Below are 18,703 nucleotides of genomic sequence, written 5' to 3'. Positions count from 1 at the left end.
CGTGTGCCCTAAGTTTGCAAAGTGAGACCGATGATAAGATTGAATTTGAGCCTCCCATCACCAGGAGTCAACAAACAGCAACTTGGGTAGCACGCTGCCACCAGGACACTCCCGAAGACAGATTGAATCATAGCAAACTCACTCCTCAGTTAAAGAAGTATGGTGAAGAAATTACCAGTCCTCATTCCAGAGATCCTTCCCATATCCAAAGAAAGGAGAACTTTATCGCAAATGGAGATGATAACGGTAAAAATGAGAATTGCCTGCATGAAAAGGAACAGATGAATCCGTGTAAAAATCCTCAGGCTATCCTTTTGAAGGTGACCACGTTGCAAGCTATGCAGCGTGTCAAGTTTAGTGGAAATGCAGCGGATTTTCCGATTTTCAGGAGAAGAGTTCGAGATAACCTCGAAGATGGACTATTTTCGGATGCCCAACGGATTGAATTTCTCCCCAAATTTGTGTCCGGAGAGGCTTATGAGGTGGTTGAAAGATCTGTGGGGTGTTCCTATGACGACATTATAGCAACCCTGGAGGAGCGCTATGGCCAACCAGCCGCAGTTGCTGCAGCGTGTATTAATATGCTTACCACAGGACCAAAATTAGGAAACAGAGATTTCAAGGGTTTGCGTAATTTTGCTGAAGAACTGCAGTGTGCCTCACGAAGACTGGAAGGAGAGTATGAACATGAGGCAAGTACCACTTCAAATATGAAGATGATCGTAGCACGACTGCCAGATTACATCCTCAACAAATGGGCAGATGTATCGTACTCTAACAGAGAAAAGGGACAGAACCCAAAGTTAAAGGATTTTGCTCAATTTGTGAAGCGACAAGCTGCCATCAAAAACGACCCTGGTTTTGCTGGTGTTTCGTTAGTCCCAAGTTCGGAGGTCAAGGCAAACAGAACAAAGTCATTGAAAGTCAACAACAGGTCATTCATCCCCGAGCCCACAAGGCAGACTTCATCCTTTGCCACCGATGTTAAAAGAAAGAGCACTGGCCGAAAATTGCCCAGCGAAGGACGAAACAGCATCACACCCGCTAATAGGAGTTGTTTATGTTGCCCCGGATCTCACGAACTATCTTCATGTCTCGAGTTTCAGAAGAAGGATTTGCAGAGCAGATGGGACATTGTGAAAGTTAACCGGTTGTGTCATGTTTGTTTGAGAGTTGGACACCTTCGAGGAAGGTGTGAATCGCCGAAATTCTGCACTTGTGGGAGCGACAAACGGCACCATAAGTTACTCCATAACCCCCCAAGTACAAGGAGAGACAATGGCAGACTCAATCAAGCTAGTACAGAAGAAGTGAATGCGGCAGTGACAGACCCGCATGCCGAAGTTCCTGGTGAGCAAGGACCTTCAGGAATCAGACATACAGCGCAATATGCTACCGTCACACAGCCAGGCTCAACAAAAACTGTGCTTCTGCATGTTATACCAGTGAAAATCACATCACCTGATGGAAGGTCTGTCACCACTTACGGGCTGTTAGACAACGCTTCCCGTGGAACCGTGATTAGTGGAGATGTTGCTAAAGAATTAGGGCTGAAAGGTCATAAGGAGTTTATATCTGTTAGCACGTTGATGCAGCAAGAAGATGAAGAGTTTGAAGTGGTGGAATTTAAATTGCAATCTGCTAGCGGAGAAGGTAAAACACTTAATGTTGAAGAGGGCCTGGTCTCGGAGAAATTCAATGTCAAAGAGAGATGTCTACCTGAAGATATTGACAGAAGATCGCACCCCCACCTACTGGACATTGATGTGCCAGACGTAAAGATAAAGAAAGTATCAGTGCTGATTGGAAAGGACGTGGGTGAAGCGCATGAAGTCCTCGAAGTGCGAAAGTCAAATAGACCTGGTAGCCAGTTGCAAGCTCAGTGAGGCCCATTGGGCTGGGTGATCACTGGAACAATTCTGGGCTCACCAAATCACAGCGAAGTCAATGTCCACTTCACATCTTGCGAGAGAAAATTGCACGAACAAGTTGAGAATTTTTGGAAGTTAGAAGGATTTGGAGCGAAGCCTTTCTGTAAACCTATATTTGAGGAGCCGGTGCCTAGACGTCAAAACCACTAGTTATCTAGAGAGGATATCCGCGCGGTAGACATTCTCGAGAAGACTACGAGACTGACTGACGGTCATTACGAGACCGGACTGTTGTGGCGGAAGGACGATGTTGAACTGCCAAACAACCGCAAGGAGGCTGAAAAGAGGTTGCAGAGTTTGAAGAGTAAGTTCCGTAAAGATCCTAGCCTTGAAAGGAAATATCGCGCAACGATGAACGACTGCATAGCTGAGGGTCATGCGCGGAAGTTAACGACAGAAGAGGCTTCTATAACTGGCTCTAGAACTTGGTACCTTCCGCATTTCGCAGTGACCAATTGCAACAAGCCAAATAAAGTACGAATTGTGTTTGATGCTGCCGCCGAACATAAAGGAACCTCGCTGAACAAAAACCTATTACCGGGCCCTGATTATACTAACAGTCTGGTTGGTGTGTTATTCAGATTCCGCGAGGAGATGGTCGCATTGGTTGGAGACATTAAAAGCATGTTTCACCAGGTGAAAGTCCGACCAGAGGATCAAGATTCCCTACGGTTCCTTTGGTGGAGTGGGAGTTTAGACGAAACACCTAATGAGTACGCAATGACTGTACACATATTTGGTGCTACAGACTCGCCCTGTTCGGCGAATTTCGCTTTGTTGAGAACTGCTGAAAACAACTGGAAAGAGTTCGACCCTGTGACCGTAGATACTCTGAGGGACAACTACTATGTCGACGATCTACTCAAGTCAATGCCAACACCAGAACGTGCGATTACGCTAATGCGGGAGCTGATTGAACTTTGTGCAAAAGGCGGTTTTAACCTTACGAAATTTATGAGCAATAACCGAGAAGTCTTGGCCGCAATACCTGTTGAGAAGAGAGCGGATCCAACACTTGACTTCACCCTTCATCAATTGCCGGTGGACAGAGCCCTTGGAGTAAGGTGGCACATCGAATCTGACACCTTTGGTTTCAAAGTCGTGAATTTGGATAAAGGCGACACGATGAGAGGAGTTTTGTCAACAATCTGCTCAGTATTTGACCCTTTGAACTTGGCTGCACCAGTCGTGCTACCAGCAAAGCAAATCATGCAAGATCTGTGGAGGAAGAAGAAAGCGTGGGATCAACCACTCGACGGGAAAATTTTTCAGAGATGGCAGCAATGGAATAACAACCTTCCACTCCTAGCTGAGGTGAAAATTCCAAGATGTTACTTCAGTCGCACAGATCACGTGAAAGCTACACTTCAACTCCATCACTTTTGCGATGCTTCAGAAATCGGCTACGGTACCTGCACCTACCTTCGAATAGTCTACCCTGATGGAACTGTTGAATGTGCATTTATTACTGGGAAATCCAGAAACGCTCCTATCAAAACAGTCAGAATTCCCCGACTAGAATTACAGGGAGCTCTTTTGGCAGCACGTGTGGACTTTTCAGTCCGACAGGAACTGAACTTCGAATTTGAAAGGGTGGTTTTCTGGACGGATTCAATAATCACCTTGAACTACATCTACAGCGAAAGTCGACGATTTCAGACCTACGTTGCAAATCGGGTTACAGAAATCAGGGAACTCACCGCTCCTGAACAGTGGAGACACTGTCCAGGGAAGCTTAACCCTGCAGACGACGTTAGTCGAGGGCTGGAAATGAAAGAATTTCAGAACAATGAACGTTGGTTGAACGGACCGTCCTTCCTGTGGAAAACAGAGGATCACTGGCCGGAGATCAAGCATGACGAGGTGGCAGTTGACAAGCTTGAGATAAAAAATTAAGTATACTTGATCGAAGTTGAAACGGCTACACCACTAGACAACCTCTTGACCAGATATTCTCGCTGGATAACCTTGCTGCGATCATTTGCCTGGTTACTGAAGTTCACAAAGTGGCTGAAGTGGTCTTCGAAGGAAAAGAAACGTGAGCCAGAGTCGTGTCAAGTTGAAAATCACGTTACACAGGAGGAACTTGAAAGGTCGAAGAGAGAGGTTGTATCTTTGGCGCAGCGAAAGGCCTTTCCTCATGAGATAAAAGATCTCAAAGCAGGACGTCAAGTGAAGGCATCAAGCCACATTTTGAAGCTCAAACCAGTTATCATGAATGATGGAGTCATGAGGGTCGGCGGTAGAATTTCGAGAGCTCCTATCTCATCCCATGCCATGAATCCGATGATCCTGCCTAAAGACCATCACGTCTCAAGAATCCTGATACGTTATTTGCACGAAAGGAATGGTCACTGTAGAACTGAACAGGTCTTGTTCTTTCTCAGTTCTGGATGGTGAAGCCTAGAGTAGCCTAGAGTAGCTATAAAGGAGGTTCTTGGGAAGCGCTTACTATGTAAGAAGCTTATGCCCCGTAAGATGAATCAAGAAATGGCCGAGCTGCCCAAAGTTAGGCTGACCCCGTATGACCCCCTTTCACGTTCAGTGGAGTCGATTACTTTGGACCCTTTCACGTGAAAAGAGGGAGAGGAAGAGTTACAGAGAAACGTTGGGGGGCTATTTTTGTGTCTGAATTCGCGTGCAGTACACCTCGAAGTCGCAAAGTCTCTAGATACTGATGATTTCATTCTTGTTTTGACCCGATTCCTGAATCGAAGAGGCCATGTGAGAGAACTGCGGTCAGATAACGGGACGAACTTTGTTGGGGCAGATCGCGAAATCAGGGATACCGTAAATCGAATTGATAATGACAAGGTTGGAAGAGAATTGATGCAGCGTGGATGTAAGTGGGTGTTCCACCCTCCTGGGGCCTCCCACATGTCCGGAGTCTGGGAACGATTAGTGAAAACGGAAAAACGAAGCTTGAAGGCCATCCTGGGAAAATATCGTATCAATGAAGAGGCTCTCCAAACAGTGTTTACCGAGGCTGAGCGTATCGCTAACTCTCGACCTCTGACAAGAAACCCTTTCAGCCCTGATGACAGCGAACCTCTCACGCCAAATCATTTCTCAAACATTCGCCCTTCTACAAACCTGCCCCTGGAAGTTTTTGAAGAGAATGAAAGGATGAGCAGGAAGAGATGGAGACAAGCTCAAGTTCTTGCCAATCATTACTGGAAGCGTTGGTTGAGAGAATATGTCCCATCATTGCAAGAAAGACAAAAGTGGAACCAAGTTCGAAGAATTCTACGCATTGGAGACCTCGTCCTGATCGCTGATGATAATGTTCCAAGGAACCAGTGGCCCTTAGGTCGAGTTGCAGGCGTGTTCCCTGGCAAGGATGGATTAGTGAGGAGTGTCGAAGTGAAAGCTAAAGGATCTTTTTTCAAGCGACCAGTTACCAAGATTTGTTTGCTAGAAGCGGCAGATGATGAAGAAGGACAGTGAGCTTGGCTGAACGGCCTGCTTGGTAACAAGAATGAATTTCAAATGTGATGAACTTCGGTCAAAGGGCGTTCATGGGGGGCGCGATGTTGTCACCGGAACTGCTTTCTGAACCGGAACTCCAGTACACGTCATCTCCCATGATACCTCTGGGTCATATGCCATGTGCTCGAAGAGTGGGACATGTTTAGTTTGAAAATGTTTGAATATTCTTTCCATCGAACGAAAAAACTATGGACTATATCGCTTTTGATTGACTTCTACCCGGACTCGTCAACATATGTGAGCTGCACTCGTTGTTTTTGAAACCTATTTTTGACAGCTTTCATAAGATACACTCGTATCTGTTGTAGCGAATCTACTACTCCAACAACAACTTGTGAGATCGAAATAAAAGGCAGAGAAACCAGTAGAACCTGTGTACGTGAAACTGTTGTCGAATCTCGATATTCAAGGAGCCGGGATTGAGAGAATTGCAGGAGTGACTACACAAGCCTATCCGAAAGCGTACAAAGGAATCCAAAACTTGAAATTCAAAGTGAAATCCCACATTGTCTATAGTGTGTGAAAAACAAACAACATCAAAAAGATCTGCATAGAAAAACTTCACATTTCTCACGGCGGCTCCATTTACGGAAGCGCACCTTGCAAACCCCCAATGACTACCCTTGGACTGAAGTTATAGTCTACTTCCAAGCAGGATATCAATCTCTGGGCCAGTTCCTCTCCTTTGAGGGCCTTTGCGAGAACTTTGAGACGGATTAGGTGTTGAGTTGGCTTATAAAGGTCTTCTTGAAAGAAACGCACCACGTTCGCCAACGTTTCGCCCAAATGGGCCGTTCCGTCAAATATGACCGAAACCTCTTTTTTGGACTTAAGTTTCTCGTTCAAAGTCTCTTTTTCTCTATGTAGTATTACAGGTATAAGCTCACTAAGGTGTTTCCATAGGGCGCATTGTATCGACTTTGGATACCGTCACTCCCGCAAAGAGAGCAGATTCAACAAGCTCATAGCGATACAAATTTATTTCTGAAGGCAACGTTGATCCAGTCGCATTTTCTCGTCTGGCTCTCTTCTGCAGGCATTCCTTGATTGACTGACTTTCTGCCTTATTTCTCGTAATATTCGACAAGCCCGCCTCGTTTTGGCGGGAAAAACCTTTTCATTTGAAAGCAAACGTAAGCAACATGTAGAGGAAGATTGTCCACGGTTGTTTGCTTCAAAACTCTGCAATTTGTTGGGCTCATTTGTTCCGCTGAAGGACTTTATGAATGAAAGGAACTTGTCTTTAAAAAGCGGGTTATAGACGAATCACTTTGTAGTCACCAAATAAGTGTGATAACCATAACCTGTTTAAATAAATTTATGGACCGTCATTGTCATGGTTTTCATTATTTAATTATATAATTATATCTTTTTATATTTAAGTATTCAGCTTTCAAGTTACTTTCTTTTTTTTTCTCCTTTGTAACTCCTTCGCAATTCGGGGACCTTTAACATACGCCTTAAAAGCCGGGTGATTTTGTGCCACTTATGATGATTCATGACAGTTAATTTATTTTTCTAATGATCTGTTAATTGCTTAGGTCGAAAGTCCAGTAGAATTTTTGTAATTGAGATGGCCTGGATCACAGCCATTGTCTTCCCAACATTGGTTGCTGCTGCAAGGTATCGTGGCGTCTTCGCAGAGTTTAGCATGATTTATGATAAATTTTACTTGTTGGCAACTTAAATTCAAATTTCATGTTCAACTCGAGATCCTTCTCGAAACGAGTGTCAAAAGAAATTTTGCCAGTGTACTGGTTTTGGAAAACTTCGTTTAGCGATTGGTTAAAAATTTTAAAGTGCCACATTTTCATTCAATGCGCGCGCCTGTCGGTTGAAGGTTGGCCTTTAAGGACGGTGCCTACTATTGTTATGTTCTGCACATCTCGAGATACTCGGGTTTCCTATCGGTGATGCTTACTAATCATCATCATCATCATTTCTGCTTACTAATGCAGGGATATTTTTGAGCGGTTTAAAACTTTGCAGAGAAAGTAAATCTTCGTAAGTACTCTTGGTATCCAAAAAGAAAATTGGGGGTAACCATGCATTCTTTAGAGATAATTGAGCTTCAATTTGAGAAAGAACGCCATACATTGCTTTGCATTTTAGAGCTTTTTACAAATATTGTTCATGAATTATCTTCGAAAATGCGTGTTTATCCCAAATTTTCATTTTCGGATTTCAATAACACTCGTTAAGATCTAGCTTTCCTACATAATCATAAATTGGGGCAAAAATACCTTTGAATTAGTAGGCTCCGTCCTTAATCCTGACTGTTTTCTTTCTTTTTACAGCGGTAGGCTTGTAATATCAAGATGGGATATTGTGTTGTGTAATTGTTACGAAATGTCGAAAGTGTGCTTTGTCATTTGTCCTTACGCTCCATATTATGGTCTGCCATGCTAGAATCTCATATTCAAACAAGTTAATCACAATAGCGCGAATGACATTTGAAATGAACGGAATGATTTTTAGTGACTGTTCTTTTTTTTCTAGCGGTAATCTCTCTCCCATTCAAGTTCTCAAGATGCATTTGGAAACAACCAATTACGACAAGGGAACACGTCCTGATCACGGAGGTGCGAACTCAGCCACCCATTAACTCTGACACGCTATGATTTTTGGCTTGAAACAGTGAAAAATATCTGAAAACTGGCAAATTATGTAAAAAAAAAAGCAAGTTGTGGGAAAATATTACAGTGAGGACACTCGCACCATGAACACTTGATATTTTTTTGTACATTTTCTTAGTGACTATAGAATGTGGGCTCGTCCTTTTGATAAGAGTATTTAATGTTTTTACACTTACAAAATGCTATACATGTAACACTATACATCATAAGAAGAGCCTTTATTTCTTCCTCCCCCAAAAAAACAATGTCCTCAAAAATGTCAAGTGTTCACGGTTCAAGTGTCCTTACTGTAAGTGGTCGGCTAATAAACTGAAATAGAAATGCCCACTGGATCCCCAGGCCCAGGATTTATTTAGCTTAACCGAGTTATGGACTGTGCAATAATTATCGGTTATGACCAGAATGGATTGATACTGAACGAAATGATATATGATATATGAAATACTGAACTGCGGATATGAAATCAAGTAAAGCTATGACCTTCGCAGTTATGGACGCAATTTTAGCAATTGCGTAGAGAAGCCAGAAAAATTCAGGACTTCAAAGGCGTTTGAACCCGTGACCTCGCGATACCGGTGCGACGCTCTAACCAACTGAGCTATATGAAGCCACTGACATTGGGTAGGTATCGCGAGGTCACGGGTTTAAACCCCGTTGAAGTCCTGAATTTTTCAAGCTTCTCTACGCACTTCCTAAAATTGCGTCCATAACTGCGAGGATCATAGCTACTGGATCACGGATACTCCAAAACAAGGTGCGATACTTCATGACACATATACAGGTGTAACATTTGGTGACGCTACGTGGCAATACCTGACAACCACAGTGTTAACCCGCTTTGGCAGAGAAACAACCCTCTGTTTAGGCAGAGGATAACTGCTGGGTTAGGCACTGATCTCTAGTGATTAGGTCTTATTGCCGACTCGAAATGGTTAGCTTTGATAAATTATTCTGGATACACCATATTTAAACATCGTAAAACTTTAGTAACATCGTTTGGTACTTTCTATACACAAAACTAAGTGTTTCACCTTATTTTGCGACCAATAATTATCTGGAGGAGGGGTTCTAAATCTCATGGGGATAAGCGGGGGAGGGAGGGGGGGCTGGGGAGGTAAATTATGGTTTAGGGTGGGGTCTAGAGGTCATTTTTTTAAAAACATAGACGGGGTTACAGGTTATATTGAGGTTTTACCTTGCACAAGGACACGGTCGGGGCCTCTGAAATTTGAATTGACCTGACGTCACAGCAATTGTGTGCTCTCTGATTGGTTAGAACAATTGCAGTTGATATCAACATTCGGGTGTATCGATCTTCTCTTTCACTAATTTATATACATGGATTTTAGATAATATTACAACAGCTTACGGTGAATATTTGCAATAATATGGATTGGATCAATAGAGCAGATTTAGGATTTTATTCAAGGTGGACTGAGATAGTTACGGACTTCTTCGATGGAGGAAGACTTCGCCGACAGGACTCGGCTTCGAAGGAGTTTGTTTTGTGCCATCTGCAGAAGGGCGAGTTCCGCGAGTTCTTCACTGGTGAACCTTCCTTTGGAAAGTTCTGGAAGTCTGGCTTTCCGGTAGTAGGGGCTTAAGTCCTCGTCCAGAAACAAATCGGTGGCCTCCTTGCAGTTTAGCGACGGTTTTGGTTGGGAGGGTGATCGGTGAAAGTTCAGTAATGTTTGTACAAATTACCGCTACAAGAGAGTGAGCGTTCACAGGAAAGGCATTTAAATCGGCGAACTTTTCTCTCTAGACACCACATCGATAACCCACAAAGGATTTAAAAAACGAAAAACTACAACAGATACAGTAGTAACAAATTAAAAATTTGAACATTGTTGGGTTTTAAGCTTTAGGTTTGGCGCCAAAACCGAGTCACCCGCGTCCGGCAACTCGCTGGCTTGTTTTCGCCCGGCAAGATTTTAGCTGTGACATTATACACTAAATATCTCGTTCTTCGTCGAACTTAACCCAGCATTCTCTAGCTAAGTATTAGAATAGGTCAAAAACAATTTTAATATTGCCGTTATATTTGTTCAACTTGGGAAAAAATAAGAAAAATTTACCCATGATCGGTTCGTTTCGAGTGGCATTTCTTGCAGCTGAACAAACTACGTCATTTAGGCCCACATGAAAGGTACCACTTACGGAGGACAGTCAAGTTTTGACTGCCGCGTGTACTGCGGGCGCAACCGCCATATGCAAGGTAGTGGTACATAATTTATTTCGTTCTCAACGTCTTTGTTATTTAATGACTTGTAAGAATATCAAGAACAGTACATGGCACATCTAGAACCTATAATAGCTGAGCTCCGAGCGCAGAAGGGGGCGCGCGCGGAGCACCATTGCTACCCATCTGTGCGAGAAAATTTGGTTTTGATCACCGTACCACCGTACGTCCATGTATGCGTACCAGCATGCATGGACTGCTTAGAAGCGGCTACCATTTGCGCCTTTATATGCTTCCAGTCCGCTGGGGGTAAATTGATCATTGTAAAGCGCCTTTGAGACGTTGTGATAAGGGCGCTATATAAATGCACCACTTTACTTTTTTTTTACTTTATGCCAATGTAAAACTCAGTGGTGTAATGCGTTTTTTGGCGACAACATCTTTGGTTATGGTTAATTGACACCCTTCAAACCAAGGTACCCGCTGACCAGTATCACGTGATCATATCGTGGGCTCAATTTTAAAGCTCATCGAGGTCAGCTGGTTTTTTTTAATGTTGACCGCTGACCAGTACTGATTTTCGATTGAATTGCAAGCTCAAACCAGGTTAACTTTTTGTAAGAATAAATAACATGGAACTCCTCTTTTAGGCCTGGCTAATTTTATATAGTGATAAAAGCTTCGAAATGATGCCTTATCTGCAAAATAAATAGCTTGTGTTATTAAACCTCTTCTTTAAAAATTTCGAGAACAAACATGACACAACTTATATGTAGTTTGACATAAATCACAAACAAGCAAAACAAACATTTTTAAACATGACAATTTGAGGTCTAATAATAAAAGCTGTGAACGAAGTCCTCGGCTTTCCCAATAAAGCATTTGCATGCAAGTAGATCACGCAAACATGATTTGTCAGTTTGTGAATTAAACATTGAGAGAGCTTTGAAGTAATGCTCATCTCTGACAAAGATATCTCTTAAATAAATAAATATGCAAAGGTAGTTTACAGTTTAGTGAGCTATAAAGTTCCTCTCAAAAGATCGGACGGGAAAAAGGGAGGGGGGAGGGGTTGGTAGTACTCTTATTTTAAAAGGGGTAGTGATTACCAGTTATTTTACATCTAGTACTGTGGAGGTCCCACGTAAAAGGCCTATTTTGCTCATTTCAGAACCTTCCCCCCCTCCAGATATTTATTGCATGTTCCCTTAGGATCAAGTGGACCTGCGTGGTTGTCATATCCATTCCTTATTCATAAACAAAAACTGAGTTTTATTTAGTCAAGTTCACTCATTGTCCAGCTCATTATGGTTTCATGAGTAAACTGTAGTCTCCAGGAATACTTGACCAGATCCTCTTTTCAAACTTTTCAGTTGTAATTTCGTTGTTGTTACGGTCGAGGACTTGTCTTAAAGCTTCCATGTTTGTTTTTCCGAAGAAAATGCGACATTGATCATGGTGGATGCTTACGTGGAATCATTTGGAAAGATTGAGGAAGTGGATATGGTAAGATAATCCATTCACAAACTTAAACAAGAATATTGGGGAACTTTAAATATTGTACTAAGGTATTTTTAAAACTATAATTTGTTATTTAAAGTGGGCAAAAAACATGTAAAATATAATCTATTCCGTACAATAAATATTTCTATATTCAAAAATAAGCTTAATGTAAATATAGAAAAATAATGAAAAGTTAAAATTGAAATTTGACATTGACGCTAAAGTTTTTGATTTCAGCCTAGCAGCTGAAGGAACCACCGACGTTAAATAAAGTGACTTTACCTGTTTACAATAAGAATTTAAAATTATCGCAAAGTATCTAAGAACAAAAAGCTTGCTTTAAAATGTATGACTTTAAATGGCGCTTAAACTCGTTAGGGTTGTCTAACTAGCGGAGGCTAACTGGAAGAGAGTTCCAGAGTTTGGGGGCAGCAACTGCAATTGGTCCTGCTCCTGTTTAGATACCAGAATTTTGCATGATTTTACCTATTGATGTAAGGGTTAAGGTTTAATGTCTAGGGAGTCAGTGGGATGCGGATCGATCCGCTCGATCCGCATAATCCTCCTGACATGGTATACTACTTGTATGCCCCTTGTTTCTTCTTGATTATTAAGATAACATCGGGTCTTCACTTTCAAAAATTTCGCCTATAACGCAACTTTTTTTTTACAGTAGTTGAGCATTTTCTTAATCATCTTTTGTCTTAGAATTTCCGAGTTGACGGAGGCACTATTCCGTCTTTCAAGCTTGGCATGGTTGCCCCATTCTACCTTACAAAATTTAAACAAAGCGAGCAGCCGAATGACGTCGACCAAACAAAAAATTGCAGCTCCAAGGAAACTTAAAAACGCGGATAAGCAATCATAAGCTCCTTCTTCTCGAACGCTGACTTGAAACAGTATGTCATGCGTTAGTGATCGATGGGAAAAGTATCTTTAAATTAAACAGTCTTATTCTTGTTAGGAAATAACAACTTTCCTGTATTTGCGTCAAGAATGGAAGGATCCTCGCCTTGCAAACGTTCTTAATTCCACAGTCGCCTTGTCGAAACAAGATATTGGACTTGTGTGGAGACCTGACACTTATTCCTTCAATTCACGAGAAACAGATCTGGATATGGAAGATAAAGCCTTGCATTCGGTGCTGAGACTCAAGCCAAGCGGTGACGTTTTTTATTCGAGAAAGTGAGTATGTGTATTTTCGTTGACTGGAAACCAACGAAGCAATCAAAAAAGAAACTTTCATTAACGAGCAAGAAGACATTTCAAAATCTAGGCCTTCTCGTGTTGTCAAACTGAAAAATTGGATTAAAGGGGCTAGGTCACGCTATTTTAGGTAATTTTGTTTAATTTTGTTAATTATGAGCTCTAAACGTCAAATTGGCAGAGCAAGAGTCTTTCATTTGCAAAATCACGGCCACATAACAACTGAGAATGATTTTCCAGCTGTGTAAATGGCATTTTGATATAGACTGATACAAATTTGAAAAAAGGTGGGCCGACGTTTTTCAAATTTACCCAAATTCAATCCATTTCAATCATCTCCAGTTTTGTCCATCCATGTCCCTTCTTGGCTTCCCTGTGTTTTGTTAGAGTTCTTCTATAGTTTTGAACAGTTGTTTTGATATTTTAATTCATTCTATGACCATTCGATGAGTGCTGAAATTGCCTAAAATTGCGTGACCTAGCCCCTTTAAGTGGTCTGGCCAATCACAGCTCGCGCCGATTGGCGAATGAACCAATAAGAAGTCGAAATCACTAAACGTTAAACATTTTGTTAATTTCACTGATTGGTAAACAAATTCCTTGGTCAATGACTGTGTAGCCTCAAAGCTTAAACTCTAGAACGGCATAAACTATTAACCATTTACACGGGGGTAGCCAGACATTTTTTCCATTTAAGTCCAAGTTGAGTTGTACAACATAAGTCCTATATGAAATCTTGCCAACCTTGAACGTAGAAACAGGAGGTCTTACTACATGCAGTCAACAATCTAATGCCTTAATTAATGCAGATTCACAGCTGATTCCTTTTCTTTGTGGGATTTTGCTAAATTAAAAAGAAGTGATTTATATCTACAGATAATTAATATCTGAATTTAGAGTTAACTAGACTTGCTGTACCATTTACATATATGGGTCTAATTTATTCTAGTCCTAACTAGTTATTTTATCCTCTTTATTTAATGCCTGATTGTGTTAAAAATCCTTGCGCCATATGTAAATTTAGAGGTCATAATAACCATAAGGCTATATTCTGAGAATTTTGCCACATATGGACACATCTGAAATGTACCCCACTTTCTCTCTATGAGAATAATGATCTGACCAATTCTGATTGTGACTGGTATTGTACTAATTGTCTGGCTGACACATTTCCTTTTAATCATTTTGACAATGATGCTGATTTTCTATTTGCTCTGTTAGATTTTCAATCCTCTTTAAACCTTGACAGCTCTAACTTGGAATCCAGAATTTTTAATTCATTCCTAGAAGACCCTGGCACGTACCACCTTCTTCAAAATTCTGTTGTTGATCCAAGCCTCAATATGCTGACTTCAAATTCAAAGTTATTATCCCGATGTACTTATATGACCAGCAGACAGTTTAATAATATGTTCCCTGACATTTCCAATCCTAAATGCTTCTCATTATTTCATTTGAATATACTCAGCTTGAAAAAGCACTCAGTTGACTTACAAGAATACTTGTTACCAACTCTTCCCTTAAACTTAAACCACACTCTTGCTTCTGCTAGCGTCAAATAACTACTCGTAACAGTGACTCTTTTTGTTCCCAACTTGCCCCTACCAACTGGAATTTCACACAATCTTCTTCACCAAATGAAGCATATAACTCTTGTAAGACTGTTAAGGCAAAAAAAACGTTCATGAACTCCCGGGGAGGGGGGGGGGGGGGTACTCCCTATAATGGCCTATACGTGGAGGCTCGGCCAGAAAGAGGTAACTTTTTCACGCTTCAGGTATATGAAAAGGTAGGGATTTCTCGAGTCGAAGTATATGAAAGGGTAGGGAAATTTGTCATTTATGTATTTAAAAGGGCTTTTCATTATTTTCCATGGTTTACCTCCGTGCTCCTAAACTCCTGTTGAAGGAAAGATTCCCTCTATATGGAATTCTGTTAAAACCCAACATCAACTAACAAAGCTGCATATACTAAATTTCGTAACAAATACATTCCTATTTAATAACATTTAATTTACTTTCCTAGTTAATTAATTTTTCTTTTACATCTCGTAAACAGTAATTTCGTTAACGCTTAACTGACTACTGTAACCTTAGGCAGCCCGCCTCGACTAGCGTTGGCTATTTACAGGCGGAACTGCTTTGTATTATTATTATGCTAATTTTTATCGTTATTGTAATTTGTAATTAATTAGTTAACAATGATAGAAATAAACTAAAATAAATAAATGAAATAAAATAAATTACATAATTAAATTATGAAGGAAAAAGTACTAGCATGACAAATTAACATTAAGACAAACTTGGTCTATCAATAAAAGCGTGGTCACCTCAAAATCCCATTATTCCAGACCTTTTACCAATATGAAAGACAACAGAGGTAATATTATAAACAACTGCGAACAAGTTTAATGAATTCTTTACTAACATTGGTCCCTTCCTGGCCGCCAAAATCCCCCATGTTTCTGTTGACCATGCACAAATCATATCTGAATGGTTCTTTTGTGGATAGTTTCTTCACCTCACCTACTACTTCTGAAGAAATTGTTAATATACAATAGTTTCCTCTCTAAAAAGCAGTAACAGAGAGGGAGTGGACTGTATTAACATCGATTCTGTAAAATCTCCTTTTCTACTGGTACTGTGCCTGATAGACTCAAAATCAGTAAGGTAATTCCTGTATTCAAAAGTGAGGACAGCACTAAGTTCACCAATTATAGGCCCATCTCGATTTTACCTTGCTTTTTCAAAATTCTTGAGAGCGCCCCGTTTCATTACCTTATGAATTATCTTGCTTGTCACAACATACTAAATTATCCTCCGTATGGTTTTTGAAAGAAACACTCTACTTCATGGCAATATTGGAGCTTACTTACAAAATATTTGAATCGTTCGAAAAGAATGCACTATAGCTATAGTCATCGATCTCAGAAAGGCCTTTGACACTTTTAATCATTCCATCCTCCCAGAGAAGTTACATTTCTATGGCATACGAGGCACCCCTCTAAACTGGATGCATAGTTATCTCAACTCTCGTTTTCAATATGTTCAAATTGGCTTCCTATTAAATGTGGTGTTCGCCAGGGTTCTGTACTTGGACCACTAATATATAGATTTAGCCAAGCCTAAGGCGGGGCTACCGTTTCTCACCCCAGAAAGCAATACAGTGTATAAAAATAAGCCTTCTGCATAACCTGCATAACGTACAAATCATCATTTAGTTTGATACAGTGCACAGTGATCAAACACCTTTGATCTGACTGCAATAAACGAACAAGCCTTGCAAAAAATAACCAACATTTTATTTTGAACAACAACTAAAACTGCAATATTACATGCACACTAATCTCTTTGACAACCATTTTTCGTTTTGAATGGTAATCTTTACACCCTCTCTCTTCCGTTTCATTAGAACAACAGAAAAGAATAATGATCAAAAAGTCAAGCGATGCAATTCGCTTACTCTACTGCAATTTTACCATCAAACAAAGCAGCTCACGTGCATTGGACATCCATTTCACATAAAAAAGCCTAATCGAAAGGTATTAATTTAGTGCGGACAGTTTCCAGAGTATTGATGAATTCAATTCCAAAATAAGCAACAATGGCCGAGCATAGCCGACCACAAAACCGCTTGACAAACTACACAAACAACCGAGATTTTGTAAATTTTGCTCAAAAGCGCAGGTTCCAACTTATCAAGCCGTTTTAGAAGCCTTTAATATTTGGCCACAAAAAACTGCCCCCAGCATTGCTTACAATTGCATTCGTTGCAGAAATATGTACTAAAATTCAATTCAACGTATGTACGAGTCGAAAGGTCGGATATACGAGACGAAAAAGACAACAATGACAACAAATCATGCCAGAATCTGAATCTTGAAATAGGTCAGAATCTGTCAACACGGCAGGCCTTTTTCGGTTGTACAAATAGCTAGGCAACGAGGCATGAAAAAAAGTAAGAGGGAAACTAACCATTGTGATGGACATGGTCATGCCAGTGCCGTTTAGCTTTTGTAATTCCTTTGGCCGCGGTTAAGTGAAATTGGTTGCCTAACGCACTTCAGTGTAAAAGCATCATAAAGGTAAACCTTTCTCACCTTCTGCCAATAGCCTCATATGGCTCCCGTAGTTCTGTCGCCGTTCGCTTCGCCTTTGTATTTCTCTTTCTCGTTGTCCATTTTTTCTTTGTCGCATTAAGAAGGCTCGAAAGGGCTTTTTTGTTGCTATAGTGTTTGTGAAACGATGCAAGATACCAAAGAAGGATATTTCACAGTGCAGGCTAACTATAAATATCTTTGCAACTCTATTGTTGGGTAATACTTTATGACGTCATATCGGTTACCATGGCAACACACCAGGTCCACAAAAAAGCCCTCTAAATTTCAGTTTTTGAAAACTATCTGAAAAACTAAGTCGATGACCTACCGGTTTTATTTCTTTGTTAGAAATCTCCCTAAATTCTTTAACTTATTAGAGAGTATAACAAAAAGTTATCTAGTAGAATTTAAGGTGTCTTACTACAGTTATCCGAAGAAAAGATATCAAAATTTTGAAATCTGTGAAATTAAAGCAAAATGATGTCTCTTGTGAAGTGTTGGTCTCTGCAATTGATGTAAAATGTAGTTTTACCTAACAAATAAATACCAATCAGGGGAAAACGCTTAATATAGGGACGGACTTCCTGGAGGGTGGACTGGAAACTAGACATTTCAAAGGCCTTTTTCTCAAAACCTAGCCGTACAACCAGGGTTAGAATTTTGCGAATTAGTAAACAACATGTAGACAAAACCGTCAACATTTTTTCAAAAACTTCTATCAGACAGTTTTTCAGTTATTATTAAAATAGACGAAAATCGAAGTTTTTGTCATTTGTGAAAAACCTGTCTGGCAGATTTAACTATTTATTTCTTTCTCTACATAATTATTTTTTCTCGCTTTCGGAAATCCTGAAATTTGAGGTGGGGTTGTAAGGCTGGTTTTCGAGAAAAAAGCCATTGAAGTGTCTAGTTTCCAGTCCCCCCTCCAGGAGCTCGGTCACTATGTTTAGCAAGCGCAGTAACGTCGGAGAAGATCCAGTGAGATTCAAGATGCGTGCGAATCGTCGTGCTTGTGCTTATGCTTAACTCACGCCGGTTTCCACTTGTGAAATAAGCGAATGCGCAAGGAAAGAGAAATTTCCTTTTTTTGTGCTTGTACTTATGCACTTATGCTTTTGCTTATCGGACCAGTGGGAACCAGGCTTAAGATAATTGCGCACAATATTTGAATCGAACAAATGATGCTTTATATAAATCGATGACGCTTAGACGAAATAAAATAAATCTCGGCTTGAAGACAATAATATATCGAACAAACCATAAATTCGGTGCGATGAACACAACCGCTTCTTGTTTACATATCTCAAATCTCGATAACTCGACCGCAACGAACACCTAACAACAACTGACGAGACAATATGAAAAGCTATCTTTCTCCGAAATCCAAAAATAACATGACGTCTACTTTTTGTGGCACGAAAACTCCTTAGAAACGTTCATGACAACCGTTTAGGATTTTTTAATATATAAGATTTTTTTTTTATTTTTCAAAATAAAACGTCATTGCTATTGCGGGGATTTGCTATTGAATAGTCAGCAAAAGAAAATATGGCCTTTCAGCTATTAAAGAAAACAAGTTATGGAAGTTCTTGTTGAGCCCTTGCTTTATCAAAAGGCTAGCTACGCCCCTGATTTACAAAGAGAAACTAAAGCTATA

General features: G+C 40.5%; 1 protein-coding gene across 4 annotated transcripts in view; it reads left to right on the top strand.

Annotated features, from left to right (window-relative positions):
* The window catches only part of LOC137970907 (gamma-aminobutyric acid receptor subunit alpha-2-like), a 38,387-nt gene that overhangs the window by 7,731 nt on the left and 11,953 nt on the right, over positions 1-18,703 (top strand). For all 4 annotated transcript variants that reach the window (XM_068817564.1, XM_068817562.1, XM_068817563.1 and 1 more), the window contains 4 exons: positions 6,962-7,043; positions 7,920-8,002; positions 11,677-11,744; positions 12,706-12,926. In XM_068817564.1, the coding sequence (XP_068673665.1) occupies positions 6,962-7,043; positions 7,920-8,002; positions 11,677-11,744; positions 12,706-12,926 (454 nt within the window). The remainder of the gene's footprint in view (positions 1-6,961; positions 7,044-7,919; positions 8,003-11,676; positions 11,745-12,705; positions 12,927-18,703) is intronic.

The sequence above is a fragment of the Montipora foliosa genome, chromosome 9 (genome assembly GCF_036669935.1).
Source record: "Montipora foliosa isolate CH-2021 chromosome 9, ASM3666993v2, whole genome shotgun sequence".
NCBI classification, from domain to species: Eukaryota; Metazoa; Cnidaria; class Anthozoa; order Scleractinia; family Acroporidae; genus Montipora; species Montipora foliosa.
This window is presented reverse-complemented; position numbering and strand designations above follow the sequence as displayed.